General features: G+C 36.0%; 1 protein-coding gene and 1 long non-coding RNA gene across 8 annotated transcripts in view; one reads left to right on the forward strand and one right to left on the reverse strand.

The window, feature by feature from the left end:
• Positions 1 to 23,147, reverse strand: part of DPYD (dihydropyrimidine dehydrogenase) — a 355,784-nt gene that overhangs the window by 177,479 nt on the left and 155,158 nt on the right. For all 7 annotated transcript variants that reach the window (XM_083846247.1, XM_083846246.1, XM_083846248.1 and 4 more), the window contains 3 exons: positions 7,727 to 7,834; positions 5,728 to 5,897; positions 3,842 to 4,052 (listed from right to left, as the gene is read on the reverse strand). In XM_083846247.1, the coding sequence (XP_083702373.1) occupies positions 3,842 to 4,052; positions 5,728 to 5,897; positions 7,727 to 7,834 (489 nt within the window). The remainder of the gene's footprint in view (positions 1 to 3,841; positions 4,053 to 5,727; positions 5,898 to 7,726; positions 7,835 to 23,147) is intronic.
• LOC310903305 overlaps positions 7,849 to 23,147 on the forward strand; it is a 35,246-nt gene continuing 19,947 nt past the window's right edge. Inside the window, exon 1 of the long non-coding RNA XR_014587449.1 lies at positions 7,849 to 23,122. This is a non-coding gene — a long non-coding RNA (uncharacterized lncRNA). The remainder of the gene's footprint in view (positions 23,123 to 23,147) is intronic.

Genomic DNA, 23,147 nt, shown 5'->3' on the forward strand with positions numbered 1-23,147 from the left:
TCCCCCATCCTGCACTCCATTTTGCGGTGTGTTTTAACCAAGACTACTAGTTTCCATAATTCTTTTATAGTTCTCCCCAGAAAGTACAGGTTCTCCTCAGAAATATAAGAAAATAAATCAGAACAAGGACATTTGTTCCAGTGCAAAATTTTGCAGTCCACAAATGTTATTCCCCTTTGCTTATCAGAAAAAAAAAAAAAAAAGAAAAAAGAGAGAAAAAAAACATTATTCAAAGTTTAGACTTTAAAACCAACTGGTGTGGTGTTAAATAGGATGTTGAGGCTATATGCAGTGCTATGGGAGTAGGCAGAATTACATGCGTATATATTGAGTAGCTGCAATGTAGAATGGTGCCAGAAGATATTTCCGTTATTCACTAACCCATTGTAGGCCTCCAGAATGACAAAGAGAGCAAAAGAGCAGGAACACAAGGAAAGGTACAAAATTCTACTTCAGCTGTTTATGTGGGCCAGTTATGATGGCTTTAAGAGTTTGGTAATCTATGCAATAATAATTAAAAAAAGGCTTGTGCTTGCAAAATCTTTTTACAACAACAAAGCAAAGCAAAACCTTTTTTTACTCCATCTGTAGTAGATTGATTTAAACTTTTTTTTTTTTTAATTGGTTTCAGTAAAGTGCTAATGTTCTTAAAACAGTCTAGAGGGCACCTCTCCTGCTTTGTCTATTAGCAACTTCCTGAGCATAAAATGGATTTAGGAGAACTGATTTCTTTTTAATTAATGATGCATTTGTATGATTCCCAGTGGGAGGATGAATATTTACTGGAACTGTTGCTTAAAAACACAATTAGCATTTTATTTTGACAAAAGAAATAAGAGAAAAAAAAAGACTAAATATCTACTGCGAGTGCATGGAGTCTCAGTTGCAAATTTAATAGCTCCCGTGCAAGAACAAGAAACATCTGGATAAGTGTAATAGACTAGAAAAAGCTTTTTAACCAATGGGCTATTTCTGCTCAGGCCAGCAGTCACGCACACACTTATGTCATGCTAAACAGAACTTTAAAACAGGTTCATCAAGACTGTCCTGAATGCTTTGCTGAATTGCGGCTAGATCTAATTTCAATGCCTCTGGTTCTCATAACATTTTCTTTATTCTTACATCAGTAATGCCAGCATTAAACAATATTAATAGGAATAGGAGAAATCCTGCTAGCGTAGCCTATACCAGCACCAGGTCATTGACCTTACTCTTTTTATGACCAACAAATAACATATTTATTCAACATGCATCTGAATCACCAGCCAGAGATTAATTCCGACTGGAAGGGCCCTCTGAAAGTCACCTTTTTCAACCCCTTCTTCAAAGACAGACCAAGTTGCTCAGGGCCCTCTCCAGTTTTGAACATCTCCAGTATTTTCTTCTCCATCTTTTGGTGGTGAATACCTGAATATCTCCATTTCTTGAATATCAAAAACATTCTTCCTTTTAGAGAAAAAAAAAAAAAAAAGCACTACAAATATAAGATGGTTTGGGGTTTTTGTATTTGCTTGGTTTTTTGTTGCTGTTGTTGTTCCGTTTTTATTGTGTATGCCTGGAGATTTGGTTGTAATCTAGCTCAATGGTGAAAAGCAAATTTGACTTTCATTAAGACAGCTTAGTCAAAAAATAAAGGTTTAAAAGCTACTGAAATGGTGCACTCAGAATAAGCACTTCATTCCCTACAGTCTTAGTTTCTTTTCACTTTCATATTGTTGTACAAAACCTATGCTAATATTTCTTTATACTTTGGTTGCTATTCTAATAGCAGTTGCACCAAAAATACGTTGTGGAACATTGCTCAACCCAAAGTAAATAATTCTCCTTTCATGATCAGCTCACTGTATGACTTTGTTCCCCTCCCATTTTATGTTCCTGTTTAAAAGCCTCACAAACAGTCATTTAGAGGGTTAATGCATACTAGAAGATACAAGACTGGCGCAAGATTATGGCTAAGCAACACAGTAAATTCAACCTTTTAGACAAAGCAGTTTGTAATGTGGGAGAAAACAGAACCATTCCTTTATCATAGGGTCTCTGAATCACAACAAAACGCATTGATTACATAGGCTAGTATTTATCACATGAGGTTCTAGAACACCTTCCAAAAGACCTAAACAGAGGGTTTTTAAAAACAACAAAGTTTTAATAACAACAAAACTTTCCAAAATTCTGATTCAAGTCAACTCCACCAATGAAGTAGCTGATGAACCTCTCAAAGATTTTAAAAATACATATGTATCTCTTCTCTGTGCTTCCTGTGGGTTACGACTGAACCATAAACATGAACAACATAGATGCCAAGTTCTTTATACAGATTCCATCTCCATGTGGAATGGGTGTCTGTTCTGTCAGAGATGTGGAGTCCCAGTTGCTCCTCCTCTGCCTACCCATTAAAGCAGCAGCAAGTGCACAGCAGAAGGCAGCCCTGAGGAAGTAGCACTGTGTGTACCTGGGTACAGTTGCCAGCTAGATAACAGCCTAGGCTGCATTAACCTGTCCCAAAGCAATAGCAACATACACGAGACAGGAATGCTCCTGGAATGAACTTTACATATTATTCTTCAAGGTAGAAAGTTTATCCTTCTTTTTAATTGTAGTAGGGTAGTAATGCATATACAGAAAATGCAGATGTGGGAAGTTACACATTTTATAAGTGCCTGGTATATGTCCACAAACATTACTATACTTAACTAATATTATTTTAGATTTACTGTCTTCCTTGATTGAAAAGATTCACAAAACCACAAAATTATGTTTAAAAAAAAAAAGTTTGAAATTCCCTTCACACAGGCAGGACTAACAACTGATCACCAAATTTTCCGTTGACATGCACTCTGAGGCACTAACTCTCCCAGTCCTTTTTACGAGCGTTTATGCCGAAAGGAGTATGAAACATGTCGTGGCATAATTGGCTGGCATGACTGTGCCCTGGAGAAGCAGGCACATTGATCACTCACTAAGGCTTTCAGAACCTCCTAATCTTGATGAGCATCTATTCATTTTACTAAACTATCTTCTGCTGAGTCAGTGGGGTTCTTGTATATTTTTTACTTTCAAAGCACCTTTGATGCATGTACCTGAACTCTTTAAATCTAACCTAGTGTAAGAGGAGGAGAATACAGTCTGAGCTCTGCTCAATTCTCATGTTCTTAGTTGAACTCATATTCTTCTGCTCTTTGTTTTATATTCAGATAATACGTTCAGTCTCCAGAATGCCACCTCTGTATATTGACTATTAAAGTAAGTGTTCATTTTTAAGACCAAAGTTTGTAAAGTGCAAGTAAATAATGAGACATGCTGAGAAAAGTGCATGTGAATTTAACAAATCCTGTATGTATGAGAGAAGCCACAGTCCTGTTGCATATGTATAAGAAATAAGTGATACCCAGAGTGGATAAACCAGAATAATGAATCTGTCTTAATTCTTGCTTAATTCAATAGTTAAATTAAAAAAAAAAAGTTTCACAGATCAGATCAGTTCAGTTTGAAGTTGTAGTATAAGTTTCTCTAATGTTAGTTAGCGAGACCAGAAGAAATCCCCATGAGTATTCTGTGTTACCCGTTTGCATTGAGAGGAAAGCAAGATATATACTAAGCAACTGTACCTCTAATATTGGTTCTTGCTCTAGACAATGACACACAGAAAACTGCTTGTTATTCATACCCTTATTTTTTTTCTAAGAGGTATACCTACAGGACAAATAAATTTATGTGAAAAGGACCAAGTCACAAGCTATGTAACCACCAGAAGACCCGTTTCACAGAACTGTCAAAGGACACAAAATGGCTGCAGCTAAAATAACAAGCAGCATTTAGAGAATATATTTGTCAGGGTTACCTTTAGTGTCACTCAAAACTGAACCAAAGGCACTGATCACCACATCAGCTTTCAGACGGACAACCTGATCCTCATCTTCTTTCCAGTTTCCGTCATTGTCTTGTTCAGTTCGAACAAACTCCATTGCAACAATATGCCCACCTTTAAGCACAACCTTCCGGGGGGAGAGGAAAGGTAGAAATTCACACTTCTCTTCTTTTGCAAGTTCCATCTGCAGATTAAAAGCAATAAAATAAACATGAAAAGCTTTATGAAAAGTTGACTCAAGGTGCTACCACATATTCTTCTTTAGTAGAAGGCAATGGTGTATTGTGTACAGATAGTCATCTTCAGAGCCTCTACTGTATTAAATCAATCAGTTCTAGACAGTGGCACGCAGTAGATTTGCAATGCAGACATTTTTCTGATGCATTTTCTTATTGTTCCCTGTCACTGAATAACTCCTCTGAGGGCAAAAGAGCTACTTTATGCAACTACCTGTTTTTTAAGAGGCCTAGTATTAATTAAACACATGACCTGATTTGTGTTTTCTATGACTTTAAGAGTTTATTTTCAAGTACTGAATACCATGTCCAAATAACAGTTTTCTGTGTGACACCCCAGACTTAAGATCTTCTGATTCTCTGTTGTGATAAAATTACTGAAGTCAAACACCACATCTTAGTAGAGACTTCAGGATTTGATTGTCTACATTTACTTGACAAATAATGTACATGTAACTATCTTGTATGTGTACTATCTTATGAAATGTCCAACCTGACCTCATTCTATCATGGCTACTAGTAGGCTAAAACTATTTTTATTTCACTTTTCTCCCCCCCCCCCCCCTTTTTTTTTTTCAAATCCACTGCATGATTTGATGAACATTGACAACTTTTAGGAATTGACCCAGGCTGCTAACAAAGATTTCGGTTCAGAGTGACTTCTGATTCTTAATTAGCAAGAATCTGAATAGCATGAGTCTTTTAGCTACAATGGCCTCTCTAATCTCATTGTGTCTAAAATTCTTATCTGAAGTGCAACAGAAAGAAGTAAATTATGTTTTGGAACCTCCATTCCTTTTTTTTTTTTTTTCACCTCTATTCCCCTTCTACAGGATCTCTAAGATGCTCACCTTCTTGAAAAAAAAGACCAAATTCCCATAATTCCCTTGATAAGAAGTGCATTAGGTGTACTATTATTCTAAAGCATGTAAGTGTCTAAAGTATGTACCAAATAAATTATAATGGAAAAAGACCAAAATAAGAAAGCCCAACTTGAAAAAATTCTCCTGTAACACAAATAAATTGAGGAGGCAGAGTCAGTTTCAAAATGTGCAGATGTCCTGATAAATGCCAAAGTGCAAAGCCAAACTAAAAATCAAATGGAACACTGAAATCTGTGGTGAATGACATCACTCTATTGCCATTGGCAGTGATTCAAAATGAAAATCACAGTAAGTAATTTCCCTGCAAGAATTTATAGACTCCCAAAGCTATGTCAGAATCACTGAGATTCATTAGACAGCAGCCAGAAAGCATAATTCTTGGACCTGAAGAGTCACCTACAATACTCAAATGCCTGTTTTATCTCTGGGGTGCTTCCAAGATTTTAAGAATTTTACCGTATTTTCTAATTAACAGGAAATTCTACCCCTTTTATGCAAAGGCATCTCTCTGAGACTTTACAAGGAATGGATACAGCAGAGGAAAATGACTTATACAGAGATTATACGAATCAAACCTCAGATCGTTAATAAACTTTTATACGTTTTAAGATAATTGTTATAAACAAAGCCTTTAGTAGATGTTTTTAATGTACCTACTGCACACTTTCAGGCACTGTAGAAGTAACAACAATAATAACAACCAATATTCCTTCTCATAAATGCTGTTATTCAATTTTACCTCTTCTGGGACAGCCCTGATATTAGTGAACCCCTTCCTGAAGACCACAAATACACGACGAGCTCCACAGCGTAAAGCAGATGTTGCACAGTCAAAAGCAGTGTCTCCTGCCCCAAGTACAATCACAGTTCCATGTATTGATGGCAATGGAGAGTGACAGGCACACATCCCTGAAAGATGAAAGGAAAAACCCCATTTTCAAGTAGAGAAACCATTTCTGCATGACAGCTCAAAAGGTACTCGTACTCAAAGCAGTGTAAAATTGCATCTTACAGTTTCTAAGCATGGAGTGTCACTATCAAATTATTCTGCTTCGCTGAAAGACAGTTTTATTCCCATTTTTAAGATATGCTCGTATACATAATTTCATAGTCAATACTCTAAGCAACAGAACCCTTCTATCATGAAAGGATACAAACGACCACACGTTCTAGTTTTGTGAGTCCTGTTGGGTGAAAATTAGCATTGTAAGATCTTTTTATTAAAAAAATAAGCTTCTCACTTATCAGATTCATTATCCTCACAGTTAAAAAAACAACACATTGTAACAGATTATAAAGAATAATATTTAGTGTTTTTCTAACGAATACTTTCCAGTTGTTGATAGAGTTGCATAATAGTTTCTCAAAGTTAGTCCCTTATAGCACACAATTATCTATGTGTTTGTACAGAATTCTATATAGTATTTTTAGTCAAGTTATTACAAAGGGAGATTGTTTTGCAAGATTTGCTTTTCCTTTGTTAATCAAGAAATGTTTTGCAGCGTATATTCTCAATCTGTTTCATTTTAAAACATCTCTTTCTTTAAAACCGAAACAAAATCAACCCTTTTCTCCTAACTCATTTGAGCTCCCTAAGCTTAAGAAAATACACAGAAATAAACATTTGATCAAAACAGCAGAGAGATGGGACAGATGGGATGCTGAATTTCCTTTCCTAAATATTTTGCATAAAATGGGGTAATAAACTTCACTTTTATATGCAGAATAATTTTCCGCCAGAGACATATTCTTTAACTCATGGTTTATGGAAAGTCTACTAAATAAACAGACAACCTTATTTGATGCTAAAAGAAGTTTCTGAATGGACAGAAGAAACACGGTTTGTAGATTAAAGTGGTTAAATATGTAGTCGTGCATACAAGACCACACAGTGCACTAAGTATATGCTCAGAAAACAGTATATGGAATTTCTTTTATTTTTAATCACCACATTGGGGAATCTAGACTGTGAGTGAGCATGGCATATAAATCACAAGTTTCATGTCATCCACTCATCCAGAGTTTATGACATCACATTCAGGGCCCCTGAAAGCATCTACAACCCCTGGGTAGCAAACAGCCAAGCCTGCATTCAAAACAAATATGTAAAAGCATAAAATGAGGCTGAATTTGATGCCTATGAACTGGCATCACTGACTTCAAGCATACTACTGTTGTCCTGAGACTGTGAAGTTTTTGAGAAAAGAACTAGTGCTCCCTTAAATGTGCCTGTAAAACATGCAGCACACGACTGACTTGGGATCACGGTGCTACAAGTAAAAACAATTATCAACAGCATACAAAGCAGCTGTTTATATGGGCCAACAAAATAATATCAGGTCATTTCAAGATTTTCATCTTATATTAAAGAATCTTATATAAGATTTTCATCTTATATTTGCTGTGTTATTTATATCGATAATTTATACAAATGAGAACCTTGTGACATCTTTTGAATATAATTCAACATAACAAAGAAGTTTTTGTGGGCAATAAATTGCCATGTACTTGATTTTTATATGTGACTATTTGCTTTACAGTCTCCATGACTGACTTTCCTCAATGCACAGTCCTGAAGTTGCAGCTCACCAAGAAAAACTTTGGCCCGCACCATTTCATTAGGAGGTGCTTCATAACTGGATGTGATGCTGTATAACCATCTGTGTATTTTGATATCTCAAGAATTGCTAATGACTTACTACTGAATATGGCTATAACAAAAACACAGTATCACCCACCTGGTTTACTTGCCATAGCTACCAACGGTAGGAAGTCTTTAGATGTGTAAAATCCTTGATCCATTCTCAGCCCTTGGAATATACTGTCTCTGTTTGATTCTGGTAAACCTGAAATAGACATTTTAAGGCAGATCAGAACTGCAAGGGAAATTTCAATGACAAATATATATTTTATATTACATGCACATTCTCAAAAATGTCAACAACACAAGCAGTCTAACAAAACTTCAGATGTTCCCTAAAACATCAAAAATGACTGTAGTTTCATGTTTGTAGTCAGTAACTTACATAATGGGTGATCTGTTAATAGTACTGGCACTTGAAAACAGAGTTTGTTGGATAACCTGTGCACTCAGATTAACTCAAAATAAATGCAAAGAAGAAGGTTAGAGAGAATAGGATATACAGGGTGCAGAAGCAGAGAAGCTACTGGGGAAGGGGTAACTCGGTAAGCTTCTCCTGTATCACTTTCCTTTCACACACATGTAACTCTTACTGCTGTGAACTGTTTTTCTTCCCTTTGTTTTGAGGCATTTTTCAAGACATCTAGTTTGCAGGTAACACAAATGAGGCAATAATGAACAGCTTAGCTGATGAGGAGTGGGGCATGAGTGGCAATGCTGTTAACGTGTCTTATTTGTGAGTCCTTATATGTCATCACTTTTACGTGTTCCTGACTGTTTTCTCAAAACCCTGAAGACCTTATTGGCTGACATTTATTTATAGTTATTAATAGCACAAATTTATAGAGAAGCCATGGGATACAGATAGTGACAGGCTTCACAACCAACAATAGCAACAAATACCTTTCAATTACAAAAAGGCAAAAGGCATCTTCCGGTTATTAAAAACTATCTTTACATTGCTGTTTATACATTTGGACAGCACAGAAAGTCTAGCCAGCACAGAAGTTTAAACATTTTTTTTCATGCAAATGAAATAATCTATCAGGGCATTTTCAACAGTGCCTCAACTTTCATATTTAAATCTAAAATAAAACCACACATATTATCATGAAAGTATGCAAATTAATAATTGCATACTGAAGTGGAATTAATGTCAACAATTTTTCTAAGAAAACACACTACCTCTAAGGAGTCCTTAGATCATGTAGGCAGAACTGGAACACGCAAAGTAATGTGTTCCCTCCATTCCTAGGCACAGATGGCAGCAGAATGACCTTTCACCTCTTTGAGATATATTGGTTGCAGGTGGAAAACCCCAATAGTATCATGTTAGCATCAACGACAAAGCAGGACTGCACTTTGAGGAATGCTATTCCAAGTAGGAAAGGTTTAAGGCCTTTTTATATTTCTGAAGCAGCACAAAGTTGCCTCATTACATCAGAGTATCAGGACTCAGTCATAGAACCCTTCAGATTTTCTCATGAGTCACCTGATATGGGGGAAGCTTCTCAAACCTCTACAGCCCTGAATGAAGTTACTATAAGAGAAGAAGAATAAGAAAAAAAAAAAGTATATTTAGTTTCAATAGCTTCAGTGAAGAAAAGGAAAGCAGGCCTCAGTGAATTGAAAAGGCTTACAAAGCAAAAAGCAAATGAAAAAAATGCTGAAATTTTTGCATTTCAAATACCTCACAGTTTTTGAGCACTTTTCTTGATCTCTGTTAATAAACAAAACAATGAATCAATTGCTGAACACCTGACTATCAAAACACTTCTGAGCATTAGCTGGATATTGAGAAAAATAAGGTTAGAAGATATTAGCACATGCTGAACTTCAAGACCTTCGAATGCTGTACTTCCTGGGTAGACTGGAATATCAGCTAATGAAGAATGAATAACGGATATTTTAAGATTCTGCCAGAAATACTTTGTAGTATTGAAAGTATAACATGCAAAATGCATATGTATAATATACATGCAAAATTATACTTAAAAACTGCATAGGTCTTCCTCTAAGTATGTATATATTGCTAAATTATCTATGACAAGAATACCTTGAGAAAAGCTCTCCATGACTGCTTACAGGCAGAGGACAGCAGTGCACTTATTTCAGTTGACATAAACATAGACCAGCTCAGTGGCCTCAGTTTATTCTTGGGACAAAACACTTTTGCCATTATTGACAGGTGCAAGATGAATTAAAGATAATTTCCTTTCTATTTTATGGCTATCCCCATTCAAAAACAAAGAGAAACCCATCACAAAAATTTTCCTTTTTTTTTTTTTTTTTTTAACATTTCTATCATCTACTGATGAAAATGATTCCATCTCTAAGAACATCAGTAATTAAGCTCTCACTGGTTGAAGAGAGAGCAGAATTAAGAGACTGTTGTGATGTTCATGGTTCAGGTTCATCATAGGCTCAATGCCACGGAAAACAAAGGATTTATATTACAAATGCATTGGATCCAATATTGTTTACTCTGGCTAGTATGACCAAAAAGAAGTTTAAGAGGTAGTCAGTAAACATGGCATTTTCTGCTATTTTCTCATACTACTTTCATTTTGCTGAAAACTCCATGAAAATCAATTTTGCAATATTTATAGGAATTGTAGGGAAATTTCATCTTCTTCCTATACATACCTGGCACAATTTCACTCTCTTTACTAAGCACCCACTGGAAGATATACTGGATGCTGATGTTTCTCCCTTCACTGTTTAGTATTTGCCCTTACAATGATTGCATTTAGTTCTGTTAAAACAGGAATATTAAGTACTTCTTAAAGCCACTAAGCTAGCTAAGAGGCAGAGAGACACAAAGAGATCAAGAATTGATCAGATCCACTTTAGAGAGATAACTTTCATAATAAACAGCCACCCTACAGAAGTATGCTTTACAGATGGATCAAATATTGATAAAATAGCCAACAGCCTCTCAAGAGAGAGAGGGTTTGATGAAAAACAGCTTCAGAGGAAAAATTCAGTTTTGTGCAAACAGTTTTAGAAAAAGAAATAAATTAAAAAGCAATAACAAAAAACAGTTATATATGGACCTATAATTTAGGTCAAAATAGTGAACCAAGAGAAATACCCTTTGAAGAAGAATCAGAGAGAACCTTTAGCAAAAGGGAGTTCACACACTAATACAAATTAGCCAGGAGCCACCTCAAAAAAAAAAAAACACATATATATAAAATATATTTTTATATATATATATATACTTACAAAAACATGAGGTCCCCTAGGTTTCAGGCTAAAATTCTCTGCTCTCCAAATCCACCTGCTAGCCATCTTAAAGGATTTATTTATTTATTACTTGATTTTTCTTGTCCTAAAATAATCTTTCACTATTCCATGTCTCCTGTCTTTAGATAACTTATACCAAAATCTAGTGATAACAATCATTTCCTTCACTAGCGCTAAAGAACAACTTTTGGGCAACCAAAAGGAGGCAGTCTAGAAATACAATTCCACTGCTGGTGTGGCTGGATGGACTCTGCAAATGTAGTCAAGCAGTGGGCTACTACCCGACTACCGGCCTTCTGCAGCCAAAACCCTGGACCTCCTGGAGCCTCAGACCCTTTATGTGCTGATTCCAGGGAAGCAGCTTGTGAAGCGGCTGATACCAAACCACACACGGGCTGGAGGACAATGGCACATACTAAGAACAGAGAAAGAAGAAATACTGTGAAAGTAACAGCTTGCAAGACAGATCTAGTTTAACTTTGCAAAAGCTAATCTAGATAGTCCCAGACTGGGTCAGGTACAGAAGTGAAAGCAACTCATCTCCATTCCTGGCCCTCTGATTTTCTAGGCCCTGCCTTTTGTCTCCAGATGCTCCAGCTCTCTCAGTAAGCATCACACTCTTAGTATGAAGACCTCCCTCTTTCTTTCCTTCCTTGGATCACCACAATCCTTTCTCCAGTGAACCATACCTCAGCACCAATCTCTCAAGTCTGGCCTATTACATACTTTCCAAAGTTATACTAGTGGCTTTGGAAAACACAAGCTTTAACCTTTTTTTTTTTTTTTAATCCTTTATGTATGTGCATACATATAAACATGAAAATACATATTAGAAGAAACATCTGCTTCCTATCCCTTTACTCTTCATTCTCATAATACTGATATATGTTAATTTTCTTAACTGGAGGTGTCAAGTTCATCATCTCCATTTAAAGAGATACTCTTGTAGATCCTCTTACAATCCCCTAGTCCAAATGAAATACGAATTGCAAAACGATTAGAGTCAATCTGTTAGATACACATGGCAATATAGAAGAGTGATGCATACACAATGTAATGGATTGTCATGCAGAGCAATGCAGCTAGTCCACCTGGTTGCTGCACCAAACAAATCAAGGCATGTCAACACATCAATCAGCTAAGTCAGAAAAGGAAATATATACTGATGCTACTACTGTAACTATTAGCCTGGTCTGGAAAGGAAAACTGAAGTGGGAGTAGCAGCACAGCATGCATCTCTTTCCTATTTTGATCAAATCCCCTCTCCCCCAAAACAGGAATGCCTTCTGAACCTGAAATCATTGTTTGAATTACTTAAATCTGACAAGTTTGGGCAGATTTGCAGTTTCATATGAACTTCTCAGCCAGTCTTAATAACTGACATACAAAATAAGCCATGTTCCCTGGTAAGGGTCAAATGTAGTTTTCATTGGCAGCTGACTGAAAACAAATCTCCAAAAGGAAAAAAAAAAGGAGCTGACGTTGAAGTGTAAATATACTGAAGCCTAGAGCCTAGGGGGGAGAAAACTTACTAGAGCATTGTGAGACTTTCTTTTTTCCCCACACCAGACACCAAAAAATTTCATTTGCTCATTTTCAGTTATGTTACTACAGCATTCTGGAAAAATTTAAGCTGGAATAGGTAAACAAATGAGCAGCTGAGATCTTTCAAGCAATATTACCCCTCTTTGCATTCTTTGCTGTTACTGTCTTGAGAGCGGAGACTTTTCAAGTAGAGAGGTGGCTGAATTGTTTTTACCTAACTGGTAAAATGTAAATGCAGTTTGGCTAAAGCAATTTGTGTTGGAATATACTAAAAACTATTTTTTAAAATCCAAGACTCTCAATTTTAACATTTTTATAATGAAACTTTCCACTTTGTTTCAAAAGGGCATTACATTTACAAATTTATCTAAACTGAATTTGAAAGAAAACAAAGAAAATAAATTTCACTTGCTATGCATATCCCTTTTTCTTCCTTTTTAAACTAGCAAAGCAAAAACATCATCAAACCCAATTCACCAACTTATGTAACTTCTTCGTAAGTGTCTTCATGTCATACAAATATGGAGCATTAGATAGAAATTTATAGGATTAGGGAGGGAGGTTTTTCCACCTTTTGCCATATGTATGAAAAGCTGCTCATGTGTTTCAGAGTTAAATACAATTCTGAGAATTCACATTTACAAGGAAGACTCTGCTAGACAGAAAAACAAAAAATAACAAAGATTCCTCTTCACTACTCATGTTCTGTCCTTCCCACCCTCCACAACAGGGATCTGCTGAGGAAGAGGGGCCCAGGAGATCCTAGGACCCGGCAGAAAGCTGAGCTGTTGGAATCTGAGCACGAGGAGAAAAACACATGAATCGTATAAGAAACTGGATGCAGGCAGAAGAAACGTATAATAAATTGTGCATCTGCTGTAGTGGAGATGCAAGTCTGCTGAAATAATATCTCAGAGGCCAAGCCTAGACGAACTGAGACTGAGCCTGTTAATCAGCATAAGAAACTTGAACACAGCCCAGTAATGAGGCATCACAGGTTCTGCAACAGCAATAGCTCACCTTTGGCAGACAGAAATAGGAATAAGTAGTGCCCATTCATGTGGGCTAAGAAAAGGAGCTATGGAAGGCTGGTGGAGAGAGACTGATACAAAGATAAGAACTAACACGGTCTGATAAGTTTTCATTAATTACAGTTGTTTATATATTTTTGTTATATTCTTTAAAAGATGCACTAAAGTAGATACAAGCCTAACAAATGCTCTCTGAAGGTAAATTTCTAAATCGCAACTTCCCTTCTGAACAAGACCTTTTGAATTAACAATAAAGTCTTAGGTACACATTTTATCCCATCTCCCTGACCTTTTATGCACTGAGTATTCCAACTTGCTCCTTCTGTTCCCATATAAAAATATTCTAGGCGTAACAATTCTGACATCATTTCACACTTGCCCCGAGACTTGCAGCTACAGGTATCAGGGTCAGAGTATGACTACAAAGGTGCACAACGGAGAAGAACACACAGTAAATTCCAAGCAGATAAGCATCCTTTTACACTTCTGAATGCTCTGTTCTTCTTCAACAAGTCTTATTTGTGGTCTGGGGAAATGAAGATCAAAATTGTATACGTAAAGCAGTTTTATTTTATGTCCCACAATTCGTGAATTGTATAAATTGAACCAGGAGTTTTATGTACATTAAAGTGTTTTTTGTTTGTTTGTTTTTGTTTTGTTTTGAAAGATAATATTGAAATGATAGATTCACATAATTGTCAAATTCACAATTTTCCCATCACATGATAGAACCTATTCATATTCAGTGCTATACACTCTACCTACTTGTTTTTAAGAAGTCACATGTATTCATATCAATACTGATAAAATTACTGTCCATGGATCAATATTAAACAATAATTTAGATGTTAACTACACTGAAAGACACTATACAAACACGGTACTTAAGCTATGCCACATACCTGATTATATTAAACACACCATTAAAATTCATGCTATAACATTCATCAGAAATGGAACAGAAAGCCAGTGGTATCTAAAGAGCTACTCTGTACATTTTTAAAGGTTTTATTCTGAAAGACTAAACAACCAGTGAAGTTGCAAATGCTCTGCAGGTGCTCAGCTTCTCTCAAGGTCAGTCCATTAGTCATTAACACATTAGTAAATATGTTCAAGGCTTGTATTTTTAAAGGATCTCTCTCGTTTTGATGAAAGATTTTTTTTTTTTTTAATGGTGGCAGCTTTGTTACTTCCTATTGTGAGGTTCAATAGAGTATGTTTTCTAGGTGGTTGATTTTTTTTTGTTTGCTATGTATGTTGATGGAGATAAGTGTTTTAATTACTTTTTTAATGTCTATGCTTTTGTATTTTCTTTCTCTCTCAGTTTATTTCCTGCTGCTGAGATTACTGCCTCATCTACACAGCAGGTGGCTCTTTCAAATTTGTTTTCCTTGTAAGCCTGGTAGATTTATTTTGTAATATAACTGCTCCTTTTTACTGTTTTTTTTTTTTTTATTAATGATTTCTTTGCTTTGGAATAGGTACACTTGCAAGGTCTGTAAGAGCAATTCCCTAACGATGGGTAAAGGCCTTGTTCATAAAAAAAAAAAAAAGTAAGGGGAGAAAAGGAAAAGAACTACAAGACACTTGAGTTATCGTTTTCTTATCCTCAAGTTAGAATGAGCACTGCATACAGTAAATGTGAAAGAAGACCCTTCACATCTATCAGCAAGAGCCCTATACAATCGCTGCAGTGCATTCTAAGTTGAACAGCAATGTCCACACCACAATATCTTCTACAAATGTATAAATGAATAAGTAGCTGAACCTGCAAGTAATGCAGTCTATAGGTCTCATACCTTATTTTATTGCTAAATTAGACCCAGAGACAAAGATATGAGCTCTTGCAAGCAGTACTGAAAATACAAGAATGAACTAGCCAGGCCAGCAAGAACCAAAACTGTTCTTATAATCTCATTTGTCTTTGAAGCCAGTTGTCCTGTCTCAGTTAGACATACCCAAAATTTCACAAGACCTAGGTATCAGAAACTGCATACAGGAAGAGCAGACAAAGTCTAGAATCAATCCACCTGAGTGATGGAAACTAGAATTACGACCGTGCAATCAGTGTCGTATGTCTGAGCTTTGATTACAATACACTGCAGCCTCATGGTCTGTCCTCACAGCATTTAGGAGTCCCATGATTAGAATAGCTTGACATCTAACATCAAACAAATGTTCAAAGGTGATTCATAACACTTTAGCCCCATCAAATATAAAGTCCACTCCTAATTCGGTTTTTATCATCAGCAGCTTTTCTCACGGATTTAGCCTACCTTCCACAGCCTACTTCCAGACTTAATTGCTCTTCTTTATTTTATTATGTACTTGCACTTGGAATATTATTGGGGCAACACTCAAGTGTTAATATGTTCTAGTGAAAATCAACGTTTCCAGATGATTAAACAAAGACCTGAAAAAAACAATGCGGTGATTTTGCAATCATCAATATCTGGCTAAGCATCACAGAGATTTTCAACTTAGTTTGACTGGAGCACTTATCCTCTAAAAGCATTCTTTTAAAATGCATACCTCAGAACTGAAGCATTCAGTACCATTAAGTGTTTTTAAAACATAATTCTTTAAAGGACACTCTAGAAGAAGTGACAGTAAGTTGGACAAAGATATACAGTTTCCTAAATTAAGGAACAGATGGTAATTGTAGCATTTCTTCTCAGGTTGGAAACTGATATTTAATATTGCCCATATTTGAAATAATAGTCACACTGAGGATGCTAGCAAGTTAAATGGTAGTCCTGGTGAAAGGACTTGATGAAATGTGAAGATTATTATGAAGTAAGCCTCATCGCAGAGAAGGACAAATGCAGAAGTCTGCTTACCTGCCCTCTGGTTCTGTTCTGCCTGATACTGTTTATAGTAGGACTTAAAGCACTGAAACAGTTTGCTATGAATCTTGATTTACAGAACATAAGAGTTCTGTAAATTGTAATACAAAGTAACTGAAGAAACATCTGCTGTAAAAAAAATAAAGTGGAATATTGCTGCAAACCTTTCTTATGTCATCCTGGTAACATTTATTATAGCAGCCACAAATCTGAAAAGGTCACTAGCTAAAATGCATTTAGTAGTCTCAGTCAAATCCATCTCTAACATAAGAATGTGCCATTCCACTCAGGAAAAGAGCTTACTCCAGTCTGCTTACAATATAGCTGAATTTGATTTTTAGACCCGACTGGAATTTGGTCACTTCAGGCCACTGGGACAAGCTGTCACTATTCAGGAGCATCCTTGAACTGGCATAGCATGGATTCTGAAGTTTGAGATTTGACATGCTAATGTTGTCAGTTCCTTTCTCTCTTCCTTCTACAAGCATGTTCCTAGCACTAACATGCCAAAGGAAAGACACAGGGGGCTGTGTTTCCTCCAGCCATCAGCCAGATACTATTTGTCAATGTGATGCGCTGCACCACACAGAAAAAAAAAAAAAAAACTGGCCCCAAAGGTTCCTCTTGTTCAGTAAATGATGCTGAAGAGAACTGGCCACGATAGCAAGAAGCTCATCTCCTTGGGGACTATCAGTAAACTTGAAGGATACAAAAAAGACAACTGTTTCAGAAACCACGTGTCACAGTAAAGGCATTTTTGCACAGTATAGAAAACGTGTAGATGCACAAGTGAAAGCAAAACAAAATGGATGGAAAAAGGATTTGGGAGCAGCAGACTCCTAAAAATTAAAGAAAATAGAAAATATTACAATAGCTTTTGGTAGTACAAATTGTATTTTTCCCCATGCAAATTCACATAACATGTCAGGTTTACAAGCAATCATGCTGGGACATTGGATTAATAATCAAATGCAAAGCAGATTTACAAAGGGAAAAATCAAATGTTAACATAGAAAAGTATTCTTCATGTTAAGTTTTGATTTAAAAAAAAAAAAAAATTGAAAAAAGATCTTGAAAAGCCAAATCAGTAGAAGCTACATATGGTAAGTATGCAGGGAAAGAGTAAAATGAGAACAAATCTGATGGAAAACATCCACAAAGAAAAAGCCACAAATGCTTAGCTGGCATCAGAAAGAAAAATAAATACTAGGCCTCCATGCTGTTGCAAAGCAACAGTTGAAAATCCGTCACAGGCAGCACATTAATCCTTTGGTAATATATGAGGAATAATTAAGTCACATTAATAACCTGGAGTTACACCTTTGGTCAGATCTCAGACACTATACAGCAAAGAACTTGCAGCGAGTTGAGTGAGACACCACCGACGTACTAGATAAAATCTTGTCCTCTACTTTTGATATAATACTAATATAATAGCCAATTGGTCTTGAAGTGTTACAAATATAAAGATTGATTTCTATAATATTGTTTCCTGAAGCTGAAAAAATAGAGCAGGTACGAATCACAGAAATATCTAACTATAGTTATTTCTCCTAAAAAAAAAAAAAAAGTTATTTCTCTGCTATTACTTTATTGCATGGTACTTCCATAGCATCCACACTATTTGAATGTAGTGACTATGAAACAATAGGCTGGATCAATTACAGCTTTGTACCCTATGTAGTAACTACATCTATATGAAATACTTGTGAAATTCTACTTATCTAGGCAGAAAATCCCACATGCTAAATATCAGTTTCAAAATATAGGACTTTCTGGTTATTCTTATTTTTAAAATGCAATAAGGATTCGTCCAAAGTTTTTCATTTTACTTTTTTTTTCTTTCTTTTTTAATGAACTCGTCTTCACTGTAAAACAGCAATGTCTTCCAAATGCTACTGAATAATTAGTACTCTATCTGAAATTTCAATATAGGAAATAAATATTGTTTCCTAGCTCTCTTTTTTAATATATTGTCTTATCTTAAATCTCAGAATATTAATACAGTGTTTTTTCCACATGGAAGAACAAAAAGATGCTATAAAGCTTATTCAGTAATTACTCCCATATCGTTCCACCTACGCTGCATTTTTGAATCACTTCAGGTAAACCATCTCTACATATATTTTAAAATGATGCCTTGTAAAGAGACTGCTAAACACTATTCATTTTTCCACAGCACAGATCTACAACTGAAAACCTATCATCAGTGCATTCTGATGAAAAGGTAATAATTAAATCTTTTTTTTCCTCTTCTACAGCACATTATTTGACCTATGATAAAACAACCTATCAAATTTCCATTTATTATTTCTACCTGAAGGGCTTTGCCAGCTCACACAAACATAAATCTCCATTTGTCAGATTTAAACTGTACCTGTCCCAGCTGCTATGAGGGTTCATATCTCTTGTCCTTTAAAAATTACCTAATAGCATCAAGCAACACAACCTCCCTCCAGCCTTCGCTGACCCTTGCAATCAATAATATTTGTAACCTGTATGCGCACAGTTAAGTAGAACAGAAGCCATGCACTATCCTAGTTAACCACATTGAGCTGTGATACTACAATCTGCTCCCTCGTGTCTCGCGTGATCAATTTTAATCTCTGGACCAGGAATAAAAGAATTCAGCCCCTTGTTTCCAAATTCATCTGAAAAGGATGTTATAGATTTGTAGGTCTGCACTGGAGTAGTGGATTTAATACAATCAGCAGTTCAAGGAAAGAACACATCTAAGCTATCATTCATTCTCACTATCCTCAGTTTATTTTGGGTCTTCAGAAGACAATACAAAACAGAAAATACACGTGTACTGACTTAAAGAAAGCTCTGTGTTAAAATGCCACCAGGTAACAGTTATTTGTTGCAGCTGTATCCATTATTGCCACTGTGGGTAAGGTGTGGGTCAGTGATTCCATTATGATTACTTTGGTTAAAGTTTATAAATAAACTATCAATATTCTTTCCTTCTGGATAAATGTTGTATAGAGTAAATTAAACAGAAACCTCCTAGAAGTAATAAAGCCTAGTTCTGCTCTGTTAAAAAGAAACAATTATTACGGAAAGAAAGAGCAATTCAGGGTTCTGATGATATTTGTTCTCTCACCTCCAAACTAATTTTATTTAAAAGGAGGAAAATTCGCCAACCAATTAGTCTAATTAGACAAACGTATCTGAATGCAGAACAGGAAAAAAGCAACTTCAGAAAGCTACTGCAGTAGAAAAAGTGCTTTTTGAGTCTGTCACACTATCAGAATACATTTCCAGAGTTCTCGTAACTGCATATTTATAGGCTTGGCTACATTGGCTCCTTGACAGCAGCTCCAATGCAATGAATCATCTATCAAAACATTTGAGAAGACTTTCTTACTCATTTCTTTAAAGCAACCTTCTGAAGAGACACTTTTAACGTTATTATGTTCTAGTGTTCACTATCAATTAAGAAAAATAGCATACAGTTTCATAATTGCAGGTGAATAGTAAGTACGCGTTGTCAGAGGCTTTATCTTCTCAGATTGTCACATGCTGTGTATCAGTACGTAGTACGCTGCAACAAATATGACATTCTTGTAACAGGCTGGAGGGTCAATGAGCTTTCTCACTCAGGTCACTAACCCACTTCACATCAATGTCCTTATCATTAAGTATATATGTATCTGCCTTTCCTTTTAAAAGCAGCTGTAGCAGGGAGTTTTAACACGATATTCTCCTACGCAAGAAGATCATCTGAGAAACATTAGCCAACTGTATAAGTAGCCCTGTGCTATTATATTGGAAATAACTAAGCAAGGGTGTGCTTTTTTTTTTTTTAAACCATTAACTAAATCTGAAATCCTTCCCCAACATCAGCATATTTTAGAATAAAATTGCACCTAGAATACAAGACAGTCTTTATTAGCTAATTACACCACTCTGGTCAAGTGCCTATATTTTCCTTGGTGTTTCACACACTGCTGACAGAGCACTAAATCCAAAGCTTTGGGCCAGAAAACATAATGCTGTTGAATCCTAGACGCTGTTAGGCTACCATCTGGAAAACAAACAGAGAAATGAAAAATATCTCCAAATGCCTCCTCAGTGCCCAACAGGAAAGAACATGAAGTGAAACTTTGTCACACCAAAGATGATGGATCAGGTACTTGGCTTGTCAGTGCAGAACTCTGCACAGGCATGCACACAAGTACCTTCCTCTTAAACCCATTCTTTTTGTGACTAAGTAAAAACTTGAAAATGGGAAATCTATATTTCTTATATTAAGCAACTAATTTGGTGATACTTGAAGCACCAAAGAGGCATGAGACATGAGGTATGTCCCATTTTAGGCTATGGTGGCCAGATCCAGAGAGACTACTGTTACAGAAAATTAAAACTACATGCTTAAAATAGCCTGCAGGCAATGCTGTGAATACTCCCAAGAGAGTGCATGCTTCCACTGACATGGGCATTTGACCCATGCTAACGTTAGGCCAGGCACACAAACATATCAAGGAGCGAGCATGAGCCCTTAATGTCTTGGTGCATATTTTTGTGTTTGCAATACTACAGCAGGAAGATTCTCTCCCAGTGGAGTTTCAAGTGGTAACAAAAACAAGAAGCATCTGATCAATAAATAGAAAATCAAGTTACGTTGTCCCCATAGGTCCCTCTAACAAGGACTTCTTTCTGAAATGTTCATGCTTGTCTAATGCTGCTGGTTTTAATCCTTTCACACCAGTGGGTCCTACATGCTTGCATTAGTGCTAATGTAAAGCAAATGAACATTTTATACAAGGATATCCACTCTCCCCAAGTAAAGGGGTTAATACCAAGTAAGCTTTAGGAATGTAAATTATTTTCCCTGTGTGGCTGAAAAACTACATGAGTTATTCATTTAAAAATTATTAGCATATAAAATCATTATTATCTCTGCAGTTAATGTACAGTTCACTGACAACCTTTTGGACCATTACAATTAAGAAAGGCAGCATCCCTAATGAAGTTACAAAATACATTGTTTATTAAATAGAAAATTGCATCTTTAATTACTTTAAATATTATAATCCAATGAAAAATTATTTCATAAACCTCAAGACAAATTATGTCAGAGATGGAGTATGCATTTTGTTCCTCTATGAATCCTAAACAGCACTTTCAATTTGCTTACAGGTTTCTGTTGTATGCAAATCTGCTCCTGAAATTGATTTCAAGTGCCTAAATCCAATGCCACTAGCATAAATTTAAGAAGCCATTTGTGTTATTCTTTCTTTTTAAAACAGAATTTGTATCAATTGTACAAATTTGCAGTTCTAGTAAATACAGTAAATAAACAAACTTCTAGTTTTCTACTAATTCTCAGGAGGTAAACTTGAGATAGCTTTCTGTGGGGGTCCCAAAGTCAGTCTCGTTGAAATAAAGGCAATTTGGGGATCTACCGTATTTCATTATATCACTGTTCTATTCTGAGCTAGAAGAAAATTTGGTTCAAAACCGTCAAGGGCTTTGAGGATAGACTATAATTCCAACAAGTAAGCTAATTTTAAGTAAATTCCAACTAAGCTAATTTTAAATATTCTGTCTTTTTATAGAAAGTAATCTCTATGCATTGTCAAAATACCTTTTGCTCTGTCCAGTATTAGATGTTTGATGTGCTGGCCGAGATCTAAAAACGCCAAGCTGTCAAATTAGGCCCTTCACTATGCTTTGGATCAAACCCAGACCAAAGTCAGTATAAATATGTGTTGATTTCTGTAGCACAAAGGAGAAATTAATGCAGCCAACTTCACTCACGTCAACACGAACTTGCCATTGAATATTTTGTTTGGAAACCCTACAAGCTACCAGGCTTTCTCAGGCTAATCGATAAATCAGGAAAGTACAGAGATTTTCAATTCCTTTACGCTATAAAACCTGCTGCATTCTGTGTCTTTTTTAGCATAAATATTGCCTGTGCACATCATGAAGACGGACTGATCGCAACCAATTGTTCAGGGTAGTACTATAATAGTAAAACATTTTTTTCTTTTTTTAAACAAGCTTGTTTCACAAGGTGCAATGGTTAATAATCATATTATAAGCTTTATGTAACTATAAAATACATTACATAACTATGAAATTGATAACATTTTTTAGATTTTAAAATTATCTGGAAATTAAATGATAATAAACACGATCACTTGCATAGTTAATACACCAAACTTTGAACATGGCAGCTTGTTCAGAAACATACTTGGCAGGTTTTTGGCTGTACCTGTGTGCCAGAAAAAGAATCCAGCTGGGATATTTAGGCAAGTTGGGTACTGAAAGTCAGAAACATTTGTGAAAACATTCAAAACTAAATTAAGTTTGAAAAAACTTTCCCTGCAAAGATCTAATGTTAACTGTAAAACAGTTAATCATATTATGGACCAAACCATATACAGCACTTGAAACAAACTCCTTCCTGAGCATGCACCTGGATACCTGTTTTGGGCTTAAGTATCTTTGGGAGTCCATAACTTGCCTACCAAAAGATCTGTCTGGCTTTAGATTACTGACATGCTACTCAGCAGAGACACTGCCTTGGAGGCAAAGGACCTCAGGGGCATGAGGAGATTTTCAGAGCAAGCCTTCTTACGTATTCAAGGATGTTCAAAACCTGACTGGATATGGTCCTAGGCAACCTGCTCTAGCTGACCCTGCTTGGAGCTGCAGGGTTAGACTCAATGATTTCCAAAGGTCCCTTCCAACCTCAACTATTCATGATTCTATGAAATACTCCCTGCTGAGGTCCTAAGCCATGGAAAGATTTCTGAAATTTTTATCTGGGATTGGAAAAATCCACTACTACACTTCAGTAAAAGAAAAGTATTTGTTGTGGTTTAACCCGGCT

This window comes from Anser anser (genome assembly GCF_964211835.1).
Source record: "Anser anser genome assembly, chromosome: 8".
NCBI classification, from domain to species: domain Eukaryota; kingdom Metazoa; phylum Chordata; class Aves; order Anseriformes; family Anatidae; genus Anser; species Anser anser.